Consider the following 22,382-nt stretch of genomic DNA (forward strand, 5'->3'; position numbering starts at 1 on the left):
CCACATCACTACTGAGCACTTCCAGTGTGGCTGGGCATGCAACTGAGGGATTAATTTTTAAATTTTATCCTAATTTTAATTTAAATGGCCACATTTGGCTAGCGGATACTCTTATCAAGCTATGCAGGTCTAGGCATTTCACTTGCACAAGTAACCCCCAGGTTAAGGCTAGTCTAAGGTCAAATGATAATGCCTTCTGGGTATTCCTTACAGCAGTTTCAAATTAAACCCTGGGCTCAACACTCAGGGCTCCAGTAGGGGTGAGGGAAGCTAGGGGTGGCAAATGTCCTGGACTTAATCACAGAGATTCCCATAAGATATCTTCTCACTGGTGGTGACAACGGACATAAGATATCATCTGGAGAGCCCTCGTGGTGCAGTGGTTAAGAGCTACGGCTGCTAACCAAAAGTTCGGCAGTGTGAATCCACCAGCCACACCTTAGAAACCCTGTGGGGCAGGTCTACTCTGTCCTATAGGGTCACTATGAGTCGGAATCGACTCAATGGCAACGGGTTTCCTTTTCTGGTTTTAGTGGCGCGGTGGTTACAACTCAGGCTGCTAATCAAATATCAGCAGTTTGAATCCACCAGTTGCTCCTGGAAAACCCTATGGGATAGTTCTACTCTGTCCTATAGGGTCGCTATGAGTCAGAATAGACTCAATGGCAAAGGATTTGGTTTTTTGGTTTTGGTGGTGCAGTGGTTAAGAGGTCAAGCTGCTAACCAAAACGTCAGCAGTTCGAATCCACCAGCCGCTCCCTGAAAACTCTACAGGACAGTTCTACTCTAACCTATAGGGTTGCTATGAGTCGGAATTGACTCGATAGCAATGGGTAAGAAGTCTCTGGGTAGCGTAAATGGTTAATGCACTCGGCTGCTAACAAACAGTCAAAGGTTCGAGTCCACCCAGATGTTCCTCGGAAGAAAGGCCTGACCATCTACTCCTGAAAAATCAACCACTGAAAACCGTATTGAGCACAGTTCTACCCTGACGTACATAGGGTTGCCACGAATGAGAATCGACTCCACATCAACTGTTTTTTTTATACGCACCTAAGGTATGACTACAGCAGAATACTCCACCTTGAAAAAATCTGTATCAGAGCGATCTGATTTAGACAGCATAACCATTAATGTTTATTTCTGGCCAAATGATTTCTGTCATCATGCCAAATATATAAAACATTTTTTATTTAAAAACTCCTCCACCGGTTCTATACATGTGTAACACCGTAAACATAAATGGATTTACTATTCTCTACAGTGACTTCATTAGGTATTTTCTGCTGATGATTATAACCTGCAATAAAAACTACATTTCAAAAAAATCTTTAAGTTCTAAAGTCTAAAGTTGTGTGACATGAGATGCATCTAAACAGCCACGAGTTCCTGCTGAGTTTTTCAGTTATGGTGAGAAGATCGGAACAAATGGTTAAGATAGGCTTGATGTGAAAATCTTATATCAACAAATAAAACTGGAAGTCTAAAAGCTGATAGGTGAAATTATATAAATTATCTATAAAGTTTAAATAGTCAAATAAAAAAATTTTAAGTAACTAAAGGATTTAAAAAAAAAAAAAGAAACCAAACCCGTTGCAGTCGAGTCGATTCCGACTCACAGGGACCTTAGAGGACAGGGCAGAACTGCCCCACAGGGTTTCCAAGGAGCGGCTGGTCACAGCAGTGCGTACATCATCACAGGTGCTCAGCAAGCACCGCAGCCCTGCACACCAACACCAACTCATCACCATCACCACCACCACCGCCGCCGCCATCAACCAAGTCTCCACCTGGTTAAATAAGCAGCCTGGAATTCAGGGGAGGGATCCTTTCTGGAGATAAAAATTATCAAATCAACAAGGGGTGGAAATATACGTAATATGGAAAGAGATCTAGCCTACCAAAAACGACAGGCAATATCTTCATTACAAATGAATGTCAATTAATAAATGTAAAGAGAATGACAGAGTTAGAAGGGCAATAATTTTGCAAACATGCTATTACAGCAATTGTTGATTTGGGCAAGAATCATTAACCAACTGACGATTAGCAATCATTAACCGACGCCAAAACCACTAAGCAAAAGCTTGTTGGGAATCAGGTATTATAAACTTTGAAGTATTTCCCCTTAGACTGATTTTTAATTTTAAAGGGAAATAAAGCACCTCTACAGTGAAGAAAACAGGGTGACACCATTTTAACTAAATGATCCAGGTAAACATCACCAAAAAGGGGATAAACTAACATCATTTTACTCCCAATGTAATATGATGAGAAGGGCACATGTGACTTTTTAAAAATATTCTTGCCAAAAAAACGCATAACCCAAGTTTGATCTTGAGAAAACAAGACAAACCCAAATCATGAAAGACACTGAAAGGCTAAGGACTGTTCCCAATTAGAAACTGAAGAGACAGGTCGACCAAATGCAGCGTGTGATCTAGACTGCATTCTGGGTCAGAGAAAATTTACATAAATGGATAACTGAAGACATGTGACACAGAATGTTTACCCACTGACAGCACTGCGTTGTTACTAGGTGCCACCCGTGGACTCTGACTCACTGTGACTCCACGTGCCGGAGCAGAGCTGCCCCTAAGGTTTCCTGGGCTGTGATCGTCACAGGAGCACAGTCCTAAGGTTTCCCAGGCTGTGATCGTCACAGGAGCACAGTCCTAAGGTTTCCCAGGCTGTGATCGTCACAGGAGCACAGTGTCAGGCGTTTCTCCCGCGGAGATGCTGGGTGAGCTCGAACCACCAACCTGAATCCCATCAAATTCCATTTCTCTGTGATTTCCAGTTATAATTTTTTTTTGGACTCAGGCTGTAATATCATCCTGGCCCTGATGACATGTGCTTAAGAAATTAATCATTTTAATTATACAGTATGCTTTAAAATAAAAAAAGCAACAATACATTTTCTTATAGTAGTGGTCTTTATAACTGAATAGTAAAGAGAAAAAGAAAACTAGCAGGTAGAATAGGATGGGCCCACTAGGCTCATGAAACTGCCTACAATGATTTGTCAATCTGACTGAAAAACATTTTCCAATCCAAGTCCCTTGTTAAAGGATTTTCAAAAAGAAAATCAACTGACGCTGCGTAATGATACACACATAAGCAATATTCCACTAATTCTGTCAAAAGAGGACTGAATCTTTTAAAAAGAAAATTTGTTATATACAACACAAGGTGCTCCAATATTCCTTAACTAAACTGACTGCAATCCAGTCAAGATTTAATTTTAAAAGGCTCATTAACAGCATCTAGTGATAAAATGGACTCTCCCTTTCCACTGAAACTCATGTCTCATTTCATTAGACACGGACAATTAACTCATCCTGGTATTAGAGCTATGGCAGAGTAATTAGCTTAAGTTTTACAGGTTACTTCAAGTGTTACTTCACTAATGAAAACAAAGGCTTATTCTTATTGGATCCACCTTTTTACCTCTCAAAGAGTGTCTGACAAACTTTAATAACTGTGCCTTCAAATAAATGGAATTTTTTACCTCAAATCCTCTCAATCTTGCCTAACAATTAATGTGGGCAAGGAAGCAACTCTATAGTGTACTGAGATATTATCCAATCTGAAATAAGCATTTAATTTTTATTGCACTGCTTTATACTCTTGTATCTTAAAACGAAGCTAAGTCATTTGAGTCTATAACGAACATGCAACCAGAAATGGAATGAGAAATGAGTCTAGCCAATATTCTAAAATGAGTTTTATTTAAAAAACACACACAAGGCAAAAATGAGGGAGTAAGAAGTATGAACAAAAGTAGAGAAAGACAGGGCCCCGTGGAGCTGGTTTAGTCCTGAAATCACACCTGCCGATCACAGCACACAGTGCTATGTAAACCAGAGCTGCTGGAAGGGTGGCCTGCAGGTATAGAACAGCATGTTTACAAACTTTAGCAGCATTCTGACGGAGTAATTTTATGTTTGCTGATACAAAAAAAAATTAATGGGATTAAGTTTATATGTTTTTAAAATTTCATTTCTCTGATAATTTATTGTATTTTACAAAAGGATTAGTCTAAAATGGATCGGATTTTTCTTTCAATGATCTTTTGCCACAAATCATTTGAAAAGCACCATTCTAGAAAGGCAGGTCTCCCTTTCTCTTTCAAAACAAACCTATTAACTGAAGTTGAATTCAACACCATGTCCCATGACATTAAAAAAAGGACTAACGTTACTAGGACATTAGTTTTTAGTTAGAAAAGGACGCCCTGAAGACATTAAGCACTGCCATCACGTACGTCAAAGGCTCTAAGGTTTAAGAGATGATATTTTGAATTCAGGGTAGAATTAAGATCAGAGGATATAAGTTCCAAGGACAGATTTTATTTCAAGACAAGGAAGAACTTTCCAACCACAGCTGTCAAAGCCTTGGTCATTTGTTTGCTCCCTCTGGTCTCTCTCCCCTTCTAGCCCATCTCCTCCATCACTGTCAAGCTATCTTTTTAAAACAATTGGTAGACCATATAACTCCTTTCCCTAACAGTATCAGAGTACTGCTTTCAATACCACAAAGATCCTTTAACATAGCATCCAAGGCCCTTTATAGTCAGACTCCAGCCTTGTCTCCAATCCCAATACTACTTCTCCCACCAAACACCGTACCTTCTACTATGATATGCCAATCACTTGCACAGTTTTACACACTGATTTGTCCTATTCTGATGTCTAAAATACCACTCCACTAATTTGCCTGGTGAACACCTATGAGTCCAATTCTTTCTAGCTTTTCTTTAAAAGCTCATTATTTCCTTGACTTCCTGCTGTAGCATGCATGGATCGCACGGTGTATTACTTCACTGCCAGTATATCAATCTCCCAGCAGTGAAAGCTCCTCGAGGGCATTCAAAAAATATTTGCTGCCTCGGGAGGTATTAACAACTATGACAGAAAGTAATGAAAACTGGGTAACAACAATTTGCAGTACTAGGAATTGAAATATCACAGAACTGACGTATCACAAAGTGGTTAGACTCCATGGCTTAATAAAGTTCCTTCCAAACCAGATTATACAATACTAAACATTTTATACTCTTTTTTATAAAGCAACAGAGTACTTTTCATCGCTAAATACTACTATTCAATTAGATTCATGAAAGTTTGTAAGTACGCAAGTTACAAGAACACTTTCAGAGAGAACCTGCAACAGTTCCTACTTTCTCTGATGCATCCTGTCAAAAGTTGCCAGTATCAGGGGAGGGGAGGGAGTGTAGTTTGATGGTGAGGCCTGGATCTAAACAGAGAGAAAAACACATTCCTCACAGGGCCCCACCTTTCTCAGCCAGGGATCCCACAAGAGAAGCAAGTCTATTTAATGTTAGGCCGAAGGCATAAATTGTATGTAATTAACTTCTCGCCTACGCATCTATAATGGTCTTCCTCATAAACCATCCTTGGTAAAACTGAATCATTTCTCTGTTCTGGTTCAGATGAGGAATGCTGGCTGAGAAAGACTGCATAAGCTAATAGAAAATCACAGCACATTTACTCTCAAAAACATTTTAAATAGTTGTTAGTATCTTAGGCCCAGCCAGAAGTTTATTACAATTAGAAGGACAGTTATAATGTACTACTTCAACTCTGTCTAACCATTATTTATAAACTACTTCGTAGGAAAATAAGAAACACATTACAAGCAGATTACTTACTGGGAAACTGGACATGGTTACGTTGCTCAAAACAGCAGTGATCTTTTAAATACACACACAAATATCTAATACACACACACACAAATATCTAATACATACACACACATATATACATACACACACATACATACCTGTGTGTGTCTGCCTTTAAAAGAGGCACACTCTCTTGCATAAAATAACGGAACTGAACTCTGCTGATGAAGCCAGGGGAAACTGGCACTTTCATACACTGCTGGTGGTAACGCAAAGGAAGAAAAACCCCCAGAGAAAGAAATTTAGCACTAGCTAGCAAAACCACAATACCACTTCCAGAATTCTATCTAAAAGATAAACTAGCAAGTACATGTAAAGACTTTTTATATAAAAGCTATTCAGTATAGCATTGTGTCTGTTTTTAACAGCGAAAGACTAGGAGAAATCTCAATGTTCATTAACAGTGGCCTTTGAGCTTGGATGCTAAGTAAAAGGTCAGCAGTTAGAATCCACCAGGCGCTCCTTGGAAACTCTGTGGAGCAGTTTACTCTGTCCTATAGGGTCGCTATGAGTCAGAATCAACTTGACAGCAATGGGTTTTTGGTTTTTGAATTACTTATGGTATATTTACACAAAAATGAAATATGATAATAAAAACTGTATGTATTCCCATTAAGCGATCTCAACCATACACTGTTAAGTTAAAAAAAAAAAAAAAGGTGTAGAAAAGTGTGTATAGTATGTAACTATCTACGAAGGGAGTGAGAAATTATACACACATACACACGTGCATATGATACTTATATTTAAAAAAAAAAACAGAAATGGAAGCATAAACCAAAGTAAAAAGCCTACACAAATGGCAAGGGAGGGAATCGGCAGAGGGAAGAGGGATAAATATCAGACGTCTCTGAATATGCTCTGCTTTGTAGATGTGACTTAGGAACCATGTAAATAGTTCACAAGTATAAAGTAAAAAAATAAGCAACTCCTAAAATTAGAAAACAACTAAAAAAGTGAACTTCACTGTGGATCCATACGATGGTGTGACTGTTACACTCTGAAAAACTATTTTGAGTGTTTTTAAAAGACTGTAATTTGTACCTCTAGTGGGACAGTCCCTAAAAACAATACGAACTGGAGGAAAAACTGTTCTCACTAATTATACTGCTGGTAGTTGTTTTTGTATTGTTATTCTGAGACTGCTTTTTATATTTTAGGATAAAGAAAATTGTTTTACCCCATAAAACCAAAGGGACTAATGAGGTACAGCAGTCCAGGGACAAGGGCCAGAAGGCAGAAGGGGACAGGAAAGCTGGTGATAGGGAACCCAAGGTTGAGTTAGGATATTGTTGATGTGTTGTGAGGCTGTTGACCATTGTCATAGGGCAACATGTGTACTAACTGTTAAATGAGAAACTATTTTGTTCTGTAAGCCCTCATCTAAAGTGAGAATAGCAGCACAATTGGAAGAGCGTAGTCGACGTCACTGAACTGTGCATGTAGAAATTTTTGAAATGGTGTATCTTTGGCTATGTATATTTTCACCAAAAAAAAAAAAGTCTGAGAAGGGAGAGGGTTGACATGTTGCGGGGTTGTTAACCAATGTCATAAAACCATATGTGTACTACTGTTTCATAAGAAACTATTTGTTCTGAAAGCCTTCACCTGAAGTACAATAAAAAAGAAAATTATTTTGAGTTATTAGGAACCAGGATTTTTGGTGGGAAAGAAAGAAGCCATTGATATAAGATAAATGAGATTACACAAAAAAAATGTAGTCCTGGATTTGAATGAGAATGAACTTGTAAGAATACACACACACACACACATATATATATATATACTTATACATGTGTGTATGTTCCTGAATAAGTTCATATATTCATATATATATTATAATATTAATATTATACTTATACATATACATGTATCTATACACACTCACACACGTAAAACTTCCCCCACTCTGTTTACAAACAATGAGCACCGGTACAGCCAAGAGTGCAGTCTCTCAGTACCATTTCACATCAAAAGTAACCAGGATCCTTAAAGAAATGGCTGATTCCAAATCAGGGCAGGAAATCTTACAAGATGAGCCTGGACTACCAAATCATAGCAGAACACAAAGTAATTATCACTAACTACTAAGGACTGTGTCAAAAGCCTTAGAAGCCAATGTGAAGAGGCCCCAACTGGCCCAACAACTTGAGTATCAGTTAAAAGATTTACCGCCATGAACTGAAACACATACAGAATTGAGCATTTACCCAGCCTGTCCAGTAAAAACTGTGTCTAGTTAACATTAATGAAGAAATAGGGTATAGCTATTTTGCAACTCCTACTGAAATAAAGGATCTAGACAACAATGATTGGTTTTAAAATCACAGCGCGATGAAACCAGACTTTATATACCACCTGATGGAAGGATACAACACTACTTCTAAAATATTCTTTCAAAAGGAAGGTAGTGCGAGGGTGAATCCGATTAAACCTTTCCACCTAGCTGCCAATCTATTTACAAGAAATACAGGGGACACAGATAAATGGTAAGCAACACCGTAAGAATGCAGTTAGCAAAATCCACGGCAAATTCTTCAGGGCATATAACCCAGTTCCTTTACAAATAAACTGCAAGATAAATAAATAACTGGAGGTGAGGAGGAGGGTGACTTAACAGAGATACGAATCAATTGCAATGGATATGGCCCTCATCTGGATGCTCCTTCAAACAAACTTTCTGAAAGCTTATTTATGGGTCAAAAGGAGAACCACAAACACTGACTAGTTATGTTATTTGATGACAAAGAATTCTTTTTGGTGATTAAAAAAAAAAACACAGTATCATTAAAGAGTCTATTTTAGAGATACCTAATAAAATATTTACAGATGAAATTACATGTCTGGAATTTACTTCCCAAATAATCTGGCAGAGAGCTGAGGGGGTGGGGTGGGATGGGGAATGAGTGGGAGTATACAGAAGACAGGTAAGGGGGTTCACTACAGTGTTCACCTTTCTATTGCTTAGAATTTTCCATGATGAAAATGTGTTTTGTTTTGTCTTAAGTCAACTGTAACTGTGCTAAGGTTGTCAGAGAACTAAGTACTCAACAAGATCAATCAATCAGGCTGTGTGGAACCAGGCCTGTTCTTGTGTGTTATGAGAAAAGCAGTATCACCCAGCACAGCTACTGAGTCCCCACCCCTTTATGACAGAGAAGTTCTCAGAGAGGGGCTACTGGATTGTGGATGGATGAGAAAACTCCTCAAATGATGCCCCCTGTAAAGACCGCTCATACACCAAAAAAACCCGAACCCACTGTCATCAAGTCGATCCCGACTCATAGTGACCACATAGGACGGAGCAGAACTGTCCCACAGGATTTCCAAGGAGCGGCTGGTGGATTCGAACTGCTGACCTTTTCATTAGCAGCTGAGCTCTTCACCACTGTGCCACCAGATGCCCCAAAAGGTAGACGTGGTTTCCTACTTTCGTAATAACGGTCACCCCTCCATCATCGACCAAGTGTCTATGCAAGAAACACTGCTGCTTCATGACTTGTTCTTCACTTGGTGCACGGGAAACCAGCTAACCGCCCCCTGGGTTTTAACGTGGGCCATTCTCCCTAACTGAAGATTTTTCCCCAGAGCCCTCCATGTGGCCTCTGCAGCCCTCTGCTACCTCAGCTGAAACACTATAATGAGTTTCCTTTACGAAAATTTCTACTCTACCATATGTAATATGCACAAGTATTCAGTCTTCTGTCAGAAAACACAGGATTAAATCCGTCCTAAAGGAAGGATCCCTGAACATGAAGGGAATGATGCACAGAAGCAAAATTTAATTACTGAGGGAAAAATAAAAAGCTCAGAGGTGTTTTATAAAATATATTCACGCGAATATTCAAGATGTTCTAATATTCCTACAGTTGACATCATGCATAGACATGGTCTACGACTAGAAAGCAGCGTACCACAGAAGAGAGCACAGACTAGGTGCAAACCTGACTGCCACCTTCTGGCATGTGGCCTTTGGCAAATTACTCAACTGCCCTGAGTCTCAGTTTCCTCACTTACAAAGTGGGACAAAAAGCCCGGATAAATTAAAATAAACGTACGCAGAACACTTAGAACAATGCTTAGTACAAAGTGCTCACCTATAAACCAGAAGAACTACCCATTAAAACTGATCTCCACTTGCAAGATGCATTCTAACCGTCCCGTTAGCACGTATCTAACTGCACAGACAGGGGGTACAGTCTGCCCACTACAGATCAGAACTGCCACTGGTGTCCGCTATAGACAAGAAGTTCCTAACAGCTTTCCAAGCCCTACAGTCTCTCACCGAGTCCGACTGTGCTTCCTGCTCTCAGGTTCCGTGAGGTTATCCAGTTACTTTATATACAATATCAGCACTCTTGCACCCGTCAATAATGTGGAAGCAATTCTGACCCGGGAGAATGAACATTAAAAGCGGCACATTCACTTGCTTGCTTGAAACGTCAGCTCAGAGGTATACAGCACTAACTCCCCACAAGGTTTAAAAGCATATATGCTCTATAACTGTCTCTACTGGCCAAAACTTTTTTGGGAGGTGGGGACAATCTATGCTTTTCATTCATTTATTAGCCAAACTAAATGTTCACTCCTTTCAAATATATTCTCTGGTGCCTGCTCTGGCCAGGCAGTCACCAAACACCAGGGAAGTACTACACAAAATAGATTCGATCTGTCCTCACTGAGCTGAACAGCCTAGGGACAGAGTCAGACCAGTAAAGAACATTTCCATCGCAATATTTTTGTTAAAAGTTAATTAGCCAACCACTAAATGAAGATTTATTATCTAGCTTTCTTAGCCTTTACATAAATTAACAACTCAGCAGTAAAGCTTAAAGCCAAACGGCTTTTTCTTTGTTTACTCCTGAAATACTCTTTAATCAGCCTTAGTACTTATATAAATGCTTCCATTTTGACTTTACTTACATTATTAACAATTTTTAAGAGTTCAACGACTAGAGTAACTACAGCCTAAGCCAAGAGGATTTTATCAACAATTTACCATGTGCCATAGATTTAAATTAAGATTAGAGAAGACACCCCAAGTGTTACAAATCAATAAATTCTACACAGAATTCACAAATTATAATATCAAACATATGGTAGCTATTCAAATTAACTTGATACCCCCAAAGCAAATTCATCTGATACTTTATAAAAAAAACTGAAAATCTAATCTATAGCTTATTTTATTTTTTGATGTTTTTATGTATTTTACTATTATTGTTTTCCTGCACTATGTATAATCTGTAAACGTTTCTTTCTTCAGTAGGCAACCGTACGAATTAAATAAAATGTGTGAACTGCTTCTCTTTGTGGTTAAGAGCCAAGTGGCAAGACACCAACCACTGGAGGAAAAAGGAAGCCATGGGAGCATGGGATTTTCAAAGGTCACAAAACAACAAGAAAGTACTGTCATCTCCAAAGCTTAAAAAACTGTAGTACTGATATTACATAAGCATATAAAAATAAAATGTAACACTTACCCAACACTGTTAAAATTCATTAAGAACAACCATTAACATTGATGATCACTTACTTTGTGCCGTACACCTGTCTAACTGCTTTACAACCCGTCTTAGCTATCTAGTGCTGCTATAACAGAGATACCACAAGTGGATGGCTTTATCACGGAGAAATTGATTCTCTCAAGGCCTAGGAGGCTACAAATCTGAATTCAGGGTGCCAGCTCTAGGGCTTTCTCTCTGGCGGCTCTGAGGGAAGGTCTTTATAATCAATCTTTCTCTGGTCTAGGAGTTTCCCGAGGTCCAAGGGCTGTGCTCCACTCCCAGTGCTTCTTTCTTGGTGGTAATGAGGTCCTTCCCCTCTCTGCTGGATTCTCTCTTTTGTATCTCAAAAGAGATTGACTCAAGATACAACCTAATCCTTGAGTCCGGTGCCTCATTAACATAACTTCCTCATTAGCGTCACAGAGGTAGAATTTACAACACGGAGAATAATCACATCAGATCACAAAATGGTGGATAACCGCATAATACTGGGAATCATGACCTAACGAAGTTGACAACACATTTCTGGGGGACACAGTTCAATCCTTAACACAACCCACTTAATCCTCACAACCACCATGAGCAATAAGTGCTATGACTATTCCCATTTCACAAGGCACAAAAGGATTCAGTAATTTGTCCAAGGAAGAAGTATATTTGGCAGAACCAAAATTCAAACCCAAGCAATCTGGTCAAACAACTCACACTCTTAACCATTACACTCTTCTACCTCTTAGTAGTAAGCCAAAGACAGCAGAACATTTTCTTTAGGCTACAAGCTGGACCGCAATGGAAAATAGAATCCATGATGCCCAGCGCTTAGCCTGTGTCCCAGGAGTGTGGGAATGAGTGAAGTGAGTCAGGGACATCACTACAGCCATTAGCAGAGGCTGAGAGAGGAAATCCAATGCTGTTAGCTGACATGTCAACTTGTTTAAACGACGGAGAAACTAATCTTCTCAAGAAGATTTATTTGTCCTTCAGTTGTGGGGACTTCATCTCATTATCCCTTGGCAATTAAACCAGTACTACTTCGTGCCAATGCAACGCTAAGGGCAAACATGGACACCAAAACTGGACAGTAATAGTCACCTGCCAAGGCTGTCACTCAGCTGATTCACAAAAGGCTCAAGGATTTTTTTAAAGATTCTAATCAAAAAACAAAAGAGAGACACTAGAAGTGCTCAAGGAGAACTCGCGTACTCCCCTGGAAATATTTTTAAACCTCAGCTGGCAAGAGCAGGTTAAATAAGATTTAAAGATAACCAATATTATTGAGCCCCCTCTCTCCCAACTCCTTAGCTATCCAGTCATTTGGCTGAGGGGAGCAAAAATGACTGAGCTTATGGCTGGGCTTCCCTGAAGTTAGGTGAAAAGCTAGAACATCAGCACATGAAAACCAGGTGAGAGAGCCTGTGGGTGTGACGCTTGTTCCAGAAGCTCCACAAAGCGGCTCCAAGCACGTGCTTCAACATGAGGAGAACCAGCCCTATCACTTGACAGCCTCTTTAAAGGTAATGTATTTAATAATTAAAAAAAAAACAAATTAGTGTTCCTAATAATAATTTAATCTTTGGAAAGCAAAATCTAGGTATTTAAAAAAGAAATTAAACATTTCTTACACAGATAAAAATTATCAAAAGTATCCGGCCCTCACAGTATCACTGAAAAAAGGAAACCAGGCAAATGAATCCTTTCTAACAACAATACTCAACACAGACAGTAAGGTATTTACTAATTAAACTAGCAAAACAAGAAGTGGCAGGAAAAGAAAAAAAAAGAAACAATATACTTCAAAGTAAAATATCTAGAAGATTTATCATCAACACAAAATGTTGGTGAAATCCAAAATGACTCTCATATGGTTACTTACAACCGTCCTCTTTTGGAAGGTTTCTGTCTAACTCTCCCAACGATCTACATCCATCCAAAGTTATTCATTCGGGCTTCGTCTATTTAAGCCTCATCAAAAGAAAACATTTTAGATTTTTCAAACATCTAGGTACACATTTTTATATATAAAATGTTATACTCTGACTAATTTCCAAAGTGTCAGCTTCTCAAATCCAAATACCAAAGTAAGCTAATATGATGCACAAAGCGATATACTCTGTTAAGTAACAAGGGAAAACCATGAGAAGAGACACGTACAATTTCAATTGCAAGAAGTCATTCCTAACATGGATTTTTTTAGATTTCTTACATGAAATATAGTCTTTTTACGCAGAAAAGCTCAAATATCAAAAGATCTGGATTATTAGGATGCAAAAGTACAAGTAAATCACCCACACAAAGACTTGGCCCACTTTCAAGGCTTACCTTCTTTTTATCCCTCATTGAGCCTTTGCCTCGGACCATTATTTTACATCCTGTTTCTGCTTCAAGCTGTTTAGCTGTAAGTCCTCTAGGTCCAAGGATTCTCCCAACAAAATTAAACTGCGGGGAAAAAAAATCACCATACATTATTCACCTGCTTGAATTTACAGCTCTTAAAATTATTTTTAAACATCATATTTACTTTCTGAAGTTAAATATTTTTTAAGACTAAGTTTAAATAAAATCTTAGAGAATTTAGGAATTTCCTGCCAAGCTTACGGTCAATAACTCATTGTTTGGCATGAAATTTCCATATGTATTAATACAAATTATGAGTTAGGAACAACAAACAATATCTAGCTAAAATAGGTACTGTATGGAACTGTCCATCAACATGTAATCTAACCAGAGTATTGTAAATAGTTTGACAAATTCTTAGATGCCACCCAAGGAATACAAATCCCTTCTAAAACATTCCCAACTGTCCTTTTCTAAGAACGAAGTTGAGGGAATTGTTTATTATGTTAAACAGTGATTGCCCTTTTTATGGAGAGTCTTAAGAAAAAATTCCTGTCTTATCTATTTAACAAAATACGTTATATTTTGTCCAAAGCAACTGATCAGAGAATTGTATAACTTGACTATGTGGGAACAGATGGAAGAACACAGATAACCAAATTTGGGTTCCACCCTACATTAAGTGTCTATGTTAAGTCTTCAGAGTATACATTTTTTATCATATTCCTGTGCCCTTATTTTCCTTTTTTGCTTCTACCTTTAACTTATGCTATCAAGTATTATTGCAAGGGGCTTTAAATCTTTTCATGAATATGAAAGTAATGTAAATAATTGTATAATTACCATCCCTCAACAGAAACTTCTAAAATTCATATATAGAAGGTAATTTAAAAAAAAAAAAAATGGGGAGAATAGACTGATTCTGAATACTGAAAAGTTTTCCTCATTCACGATTTATTCGTACAAAAAACATAAATGACTGTTTACCAGAAGTTCCACAAAACCTCATAAGTGATTTTCACTTATTTATTCAATCAAATAGACACCTCCTCTTAAACACGCTTCTCCCTACTTTTTTCTTGCCCTTGGTCCCAAATACGCTAGCATTCACTGCTGTGAGGGCTCAAGAAGCCAGGGCACTTCTTTCACCTTCTGCACCCCAGGGACGTCTCACTTTGCCTCACTAAGCTCCTCACATCTTAGACAAGGGGTGCTCCACCAAAGGTAGGCAGAACACACGCAGAAGCTGAAGAAACCGCCTCCCCCTGCAGAATTCACAGACCTTCCATCCGAAGTTGAAACTGACAGCCTTTGATCCTGTAAGCCCTTGATCCAAGTCTACAAGAACCCTCTTTCTGAAATTTGCGTAGCCCACCACCTCTTTATACTCAAGACCTCTCATCCTTGTCCAGTTCTCTGCAGATAGAACTTTACTGACCTCTTTACCCAACCTGAAACTCCACTGTCATCCATCTTAGCAATGTACTCAACTTGCCAGATTCCTAGAATGCCCAGTCAACTTGATCTTTCCACATTTCCAATCTGAATGAACTACAGTCATGCACTGCTTAACATCCACAATATGTTTCGTGAAATAAGATGTCATGTGATTTGGACACCATATTACAGGCAGTCCTGGGGTTACGAACGTCCGACTTACAGACAACTTGTACTTAAGAACAGATTGCCATAAAGCCTATCACACTAAAAATGAGTTAAATACAATGGTTCATAATAACAAATGCACTTACTCCTTTGTGACGCTCATGAAAACACCGTACGGTTTGGAAGTGTATTCTTAAGTGTTATATATGCATAGAAAGGTAAAATATATACTATATACCAAGACGAACATCTGACTAACTGACATTAAACAGGAATCGTATGTACCTGTTCGGCTTACAGACAGACTTGGGAATGGATCTCGTCTGTAGCCCGAGGACTGCCTGTATACGAGAGACATGTGATACGTGTGCTGTGTGCAGGAAGCTGCTGCATTCACTATGCCCGGTTACGTCCAATAGTCTCGTTCTCTGATACTTGTAACTTTACAGGACCATGGACATATATGCCGTCGGACGCTGCCTGACTGGACATTACATAGCACATGTCTCTTTAGTATACCACAGTGAAGTGTTCAAACTCTGAAAGCACACAGATCCTGGCTGGTGTCCAAGTTTCAATGCCAAACAATAACTAGGAATTTGAAAGTCACATCAAATAAGCCTCAATTATATAATAAGGATAATACTAACCACCTACAAGAGTTGTAGTGTGGTATTATGGTGTGTGTGTGTGTGGCTGTGCACGCACACGTGTGCACACACAGCACAATACATATATAAAAGGTCCAATACAAGGCCTGGCACATATTAGTCGTTAACAGCTCACCAGTACAAATTAACTTCGGGAAATGTCAGACCCTCACTTGTACTCGACAACGCAAGTATTCAAGCTTAGAATGTTCACAGAAGGGGAAACAACTGACCCATCCCTACCTACCAAATACCAACAGCCAGGCATCTCGTTTTCCAGCAATAGGCTAGAGTTTTCTTCTCTAGAAAAACTGAAATATCCTAGAGAATATATTTCCCCGTTCCAGCACCGGGGTCCCACCGCAAACGTCAGCACTTTACGGCATCACCTGAAATCGAAGTCAGCCAGTGGATAAGCCCCGTTTACGAATACAAGCTCCTAATTCAAATTTTCAGTGCCTGATACTTAGACATGAATTGACAAACAAGGTTCACCAAACACTAGCAGAAAGGCCCCAACACAAAAGAGATGCAAGATAAAGAAGGAAAAAGACTATACTAGATAAAGAAGAAAATGACCAAACAGAGTATCTTTAGTTGATAGAAACTATTTTCTAAAATGGTTTTACACATTTACATTTCCATGGTGGTGGTGGATGCTGTCAGCTGCTGTGGAGTCAGCCCCTACTCACGGCAACTCCATGCACAAAAGAAAGAAACGCTGCCTGGTTTTCCACCATTCCCATGATCAGACCATTGTGATCCATAGGGTTTGCATTGGCTGATTCTCAGAAGCAGACTGACAAGTCTATCCACCTAGTCCATCTTGGTCTGGAGGCTCTACCAAAACCTGTTCAGCATCACAGCAACAAGCAAACTCTCGTAACAGACAGGTGGTGGCTGCACATGAGGTCTATTAGCTGAGAATCAAACCCGGGTCTTCTGCATGGAAGGTAAGAATTCTCCCACTGAACCAACACTCACCAATGCCCTGAAGAATACTGTACCCAGTAGAAGAGTACAGGACTTTACTTTGACCTCATCATCTCCAAAACTTTGTAGTGCTAGTTTTGTGATTTTTTTTTTATCTTAGTCATGCGGGTGCACGTTTGTAAAAATATTTGATTTTGTTTTAATCAGCATTTCCCTGATTACTAAAGAAGTTGAGCACTTTTTAATGTGTTTATTGGGCATTTGGATATAATTTTTTTGAAGCACACTTGAAGTTTCCTATTTTTCTATTGTGCTGTTTATCTTTTTATTGATTTCTACTTTGTGGTTACATGTGTAACAAATACCTTTTCCCATCAAGTGGCTTGCCTTCTCATCTTTTAATGGTGTCCTAGGATAACAATGAGAAGAATGAGAATCCCAGAACATTTAATTGTGCTGACGTGGAGCCTGTACATAGACCAAGAGGCAGTCGTTCGAACAGAACGAGGAGATACTGCGCGGTTTAAGATCAGGAAAGGTGTGCATCAGGGTTGTATCGTTTCACCATCCTTATCCAATCCATACGCTGAACAAATAATCTGAGAAGCTGGGCTGTATGAAGCAGAATGCGGCATCAAGATTGGAGGAAGACTCATTAACAGTCTGTGTTACGCAGATGACATAACCTTGTTCGCTGAAATTGAAGGGGACTTGAAGCACTTACTGATGAAGATCAAAGACCACAGCCTTCAGTATGGACTGCACCTCAACATACAGAAAACAAATGTCTTCACAACTGGACCAATAAGCAACGTCATGATAAAAGGAGCAAATTTTGAAGTTGTCAAAACATTGAAGTCCGCGTATATTTTACTTGGATCCACAATCAATGCCCATGGAAGCAGAAGTTAAGAAATCAAACGATGTATTACACTGTGCCAAATCTGCTGCAAAAGATCTCTTTAAAGTGTTAAAAAGTAAAGATGTCATTTTGAGGACTAACGTGCACCTGACCCAAACCATAGTGTTTTCAATCTCCTCATATGCATTGACAGCTGACAGAGAACAAGGAAGACTGGAGCTGAACTGATGCATTTGAATTACGGTGTTGGCAAATAATGCTGAAAATACTATGGACTGCCAGAAGAACAAACAAATCTGTCTTGGAAGAAGTACTTCCAGAACGCTCCTTAGAAGCGAGGATGGGGAGATTTTGTTTCACATACTTTGGACATGTTATCAGGAGGGATCAGTCCCTGGAGAAGGACATCAATGCTTGGTAGAGGATCAGCAAAAAGAGGAAGACCCTCAACAAGATAAACTGACACAGTGGCTCCAACAACAGGCTCAAACGTAACAACTGTGAGGACGGCACAGGACCAAGCAGTTTCCTTCTGCTGTACACAGGGTTGCTATGAGTTGGAACCAACTCAACAGCACTTAACAATAACAATACGGTGACTGGAAGTTTTTAATTTTAATGGAGCTCAAGTTATCAATTTTCTCTTCATGGTTAGTCTTTCTGTTTCTTTTCAAAAGAAGTCTTCCCCCCCCCCCCAAAGTCACCACAATATTCTCCTGTAGTATCTTTCAGAAGCCTTACTGTTATACCTTTCACACTTACATCTCCACTGTACCCAAAACTGTTGTCTGTGTATGGTCAATGTTTTTTCTCTCAAATGGGTATCCAACTGTCCCAGCGCATTTTACTGAAAAGACCAGCCTCTTCCAACTACTCTGCAGTGCCATCACTGTCATAAATCAAGCATCTATATACATGTGGGTCTATTTTTGGGCTCTCTATTCTATTCCATTAATCTAGTTCATCCTTGCTTCAATATCACATTATATTAATTACTATAACTTTGTAATAAATACTTGATATCTACAGTACATCAAGTTCTTCCACTTTGTTGTTCTTCAAGAGTGTCTTAGCTAGTCTAGGTCCTCTGCATTTCCACATATATTTTACAATCAGTTGGTCAATTTCTGAAACGATACTTTCAGGAATTTTAATTGGCATCATATAATAATACGAAATTTTCAAAGCCGTGAACATGGTAAATTTCTCCATACAGTTAGGTCTTCTTTGATTTCTCTCAAGACTGTAAAGCTTTTTATATTGTGCCTTTACTCAGCTTTTGTTAGATTTATTCCTAGATATATGTGGAATTTTTCTGCTACTGTATATGGTATTTTTTATTTCGTTTTCTGTTCTGACACATGAACACATAATTGATTTTTCTATATCAACCATGTTTCTTCATTATTAATTCTCATAGCTTTTCTACAGGTCCTTCTGAACTCGTTCAGTAAATAATCATATCACCTGCAAATAATCTATTTTTGCTTGTCTAATTCTTGTTTTATATTTCTTTTTCTCGCCATTTTTAATGCACCAATTAGTACCTTGAATTCAAAGTCAAATGAAAGTTTATCATCCCTAACTTGTTCCAGATTTCAAGAATAAACATTTCAACAGTCCCCGATTAAGTTTGAAGTAATCTGTAGACATATTTCATCAAATTAACAAAATTCTCTTCAATCTCTGATTTCTTAAGAGTTTTTATCATGAGTGCATATTTAAATTTATCATATTTTTCAGCATCTATTGAGAAAACCATAATATTTCTCCTTTACTCTGTTAACATAATAAATTACACCAACTGTCAGTGTTAAACCAACCTTACATTCCTAAAATAAACTCAACTTGATCATGATGTATTATCCTTTTTATAAATTGCTAGATTCAGTTTGCTAACATTTTGTTGAGATTTTTTTTTTTTTTTTTCCTAAATTTACATTCATGAATGGAACCGGCCTGTAATTTTCCTGTCTCATAATATCTTTGTCAGGATCTGGCATCAAGGTTATTCTGGCCTCAAAATGAACTGGGATGTACTGCTTCTTTTTTCTTCTCTCTGAATGAACTTAATACTGGTGTTAGTTCTTCCTTAAGTATTGTACAACTCGTTAGCGCTGTCACTTGAGCCTAGAATTTTCTCTGTGGAAGGTTTCAAATTATGGGTTCAATTTCTTTAATAGATACAGTACTCTTCAGATTTTCTTTCCCTTATGTCAATTTTGGTTAAGCTTTGTTTATCTAGAAATGTGTCCATATTGTTGAAATCTTCAAATTTGTTGATGTAACGTTGTATAATTGTGTCTAATTTTCTTTCCAATGCCTGTAGGCTCTGTAGTAAAGTCCCCTTTTTTTATTTCAGGTTAGCTATATCTATCTTCTTTTTTTTCCCCCTTGTTCAGTCTTCCAGTCTTTTCAAAGAATCTCTTTTTGATTTTGTTGACTAGGGTAGACTGATTTTCCAAAAGGCCACAATCCTCACCCCTCCCTGTATCCATTCCATTTGCAATGTAAATCCTGCAGCTCCTCCAATCTCTTGAATCTGTGATATAGCACTGGGATTTGCTTGGGCCAATACAGTGGTGGAAAGAATGATTTAAAGAAACAAGCCTAGGCCTCAAGAGTCCTATGTGCTTCTACTCTCTTAGGGCCCTACGGTTGTTGTTGTGTGCCATCGAGTCAATTCTGACTCAGAGGGACCCTACAGGACAGAGCAGAAGTGCCCCATAGGGTTTCCAAGGCTGTAATCTTTAAGAAAGCAGATCGTCGGGTCTTTTCTCCTCTGGAGCTAATGGTGGGTTCAAACCTGCCAGCCTTTTGGTTAGCAGCTGAGCATATACAACCACTGCAGCACCAGGGCTCCTTTACAGCCCTATTATTCCCACGTAAATAAGCTCAGACTAACCTGCTGGGGAATGAAAGCCATGTGACCCAGTCACCATCAATGCCCCAGCTGACAACCAGGCAACTTCCAAAAGCAGAGCCACCTGGCTAATCTACAGCTGACTGCAGATGCAGACAGAAAAACTGTCCTGCTGAAACCAGCCTAAATGGCCAGCCTAAAGAAGCAGGAGCTAAATAAGTGTTGATTGTTTTAAGCTAAGTTTTTGAGGTGTTTATTATGCAGCAATAGCTAGCTGATATACAGATTCTCTCCTTCACTGATTTCTACTCTTAAATTTATGTTTTCCTTCCTTCTACTTCTTGTGGGTTTAATCTGCTACTGTTTTTCCAAGTTTCTGAAATGAATGCTTAGGTCATCACATCCTTTCTTCTTTTATAATAAATACATTTAAAGATTTAAGTATTCCACTAACTGACTTTAAGTGTATCCCAAAGTTTTGATATGCAGTATTTTCATTACCAGGCAGGTCAAAACAATTTTATAGCTATTGGGTATTTGCACGTGTTTTTCTAATTTCAAACATATAAGTGTTTCCTAATAATCTTTGTTATTGATTTCTAGCTTTCTAGCACTGTAATGAAAAAACACACTATGCATAATTTCAGTTTTCTGATACTTGTTTAGACTTGCTTTTCAGCCTAGCCTGGTCAATTTTTCTAAACATCACACGTGCGGTTGAAAACAATGCATATTCTGTTGTGATAAAGTTTTGCCTACTTCTCGTTTTAGTTCCATATGTTTTTGCTTTTTAGGTTTAGAAGCTGTGTTTTTGTTGTGTACAAATTTAAAAATATACCCTTCTCTCATTATAAAGTGCTCCTCTTTATCTCTAGTAATGCCTTTTGCCATTAAGTCTCTGTTGATACTAATGCAGATACATCAACTTTTGTTTTTCATCTTTTTTAATTCTATTACTTTCAACCTTTTGTTATCCTTATATTTTAATTGCGACTCCTGTAAACAACATCTAATAATGAGTTTTATTTCTCCATCCATCTGCAATCTTAGTATTTTAACTGGAACCCTTAGCCCGCTCACACCACATGGCTTACTTATATCTACCTACAACTGATAATTTCAGGCAGCACGGAGTAGAAATATATTGGAATATGGGACTAAGGGAGAGAAAAAAGGAAGATATCATAGGAAATCTATCAACATGCCTGGCCTTATGTTTACCTTCAGCAAGCTCTTCCCACTTTTCGGCCAATTCCTAACTTGCCCTGTTTATTTAGTCGCTGATGATATAAAAGTTGCTTTATTTTCCCCCAAAAAGCAACCTGGATAGAGACAAGGATCTACCTATCCCATCCTTCACCAATTTTGTGTAACCTGGTATTTTTCAGTAAGAGAGATGCTAGGGATAAAAAAAAGAATAAGAAACATTCTCTGCTCTTAAAAAGTCTATGAAAATGCCTTTACTCTATTTGTTACCTTGGCTATTTTTTAAAATAAGTAGCCTTGTCAGCTATATCATGGTAATAGTTGTGCTCTAGACAGATCCTTTTCCAAAGCAACTCACATACTGAATATATGTTATAGATCTCAAATATGAAAAAGAATGTCTGAAAAGGCATCGTCACAAATGGAGGAACTTTAGCACTTCAATTAACCAATAGATTAAACTGGTTTTTTTGTCCCCATATAAAAATTTATACATACATTGTTACGTGACCCTAATTGCTCTCCTATACTGTGACAGCACACTCCTTCTTTCCACCCGTTTACCCCTGTCCACTCAACCAGCTCCTAACCCTCTCTGCCTTCCCATCTCACCTCCGGACAGAAGCTGCCCATTTAGTCTCTTGTATCTACTTGAGCTAAGAGGCACACTCCTCACGAGTATCACTTTATGTCCCACAGTCCAGTCCAATCCCTG

At 38.5% G+C, this 22,382-nt stretch overlaps 1 protein-coding gene across 8 annotated transcripts in view; it reads right to left on the minus strand.

Moving 5' to 3' along the window:
- QKI (QKI, KH domain containing RNA binding) overlaps positions 1-22,382 on the minus strand; it is a 120,661-nt gene that overhangs the window by 82,032 nt on the left and 16,247 nt on the right. For all 8 annotated transcript variants that reach the window (XR_002823585.1, XM_023728560.1, XM_023728559.1 and 5 more), the window contains exon 2: positions 13,534-13,650. Coding sequence is in view for 7 of the 8 variants with exons in the window: in XM_023728560.1 (XP_023584328.1) it covers positions 13,534-13,650 (117 nt within the window). In the remaining variant the exon portion in view is untranslated. The remainder of the gene's footprint in view (positions 1-13,533; positions 13,651-22,382) is intronic.

This window comes from Trichechus manatus, unplaced genomic scaffold, assembly GCF_000243295.1.
Source record: "Trichechus manatus latirostris isolate Lorelei unplaced genomic scaffold, TriManLat1.0 scaffold00002, whole genome shotgun sequence".
Lineage (NCBI taxonomy): Eukaryota > Metazoa > Chordata > Mammalia > Sirenia > Trichechidae > Trichechus > Trichechus manatus.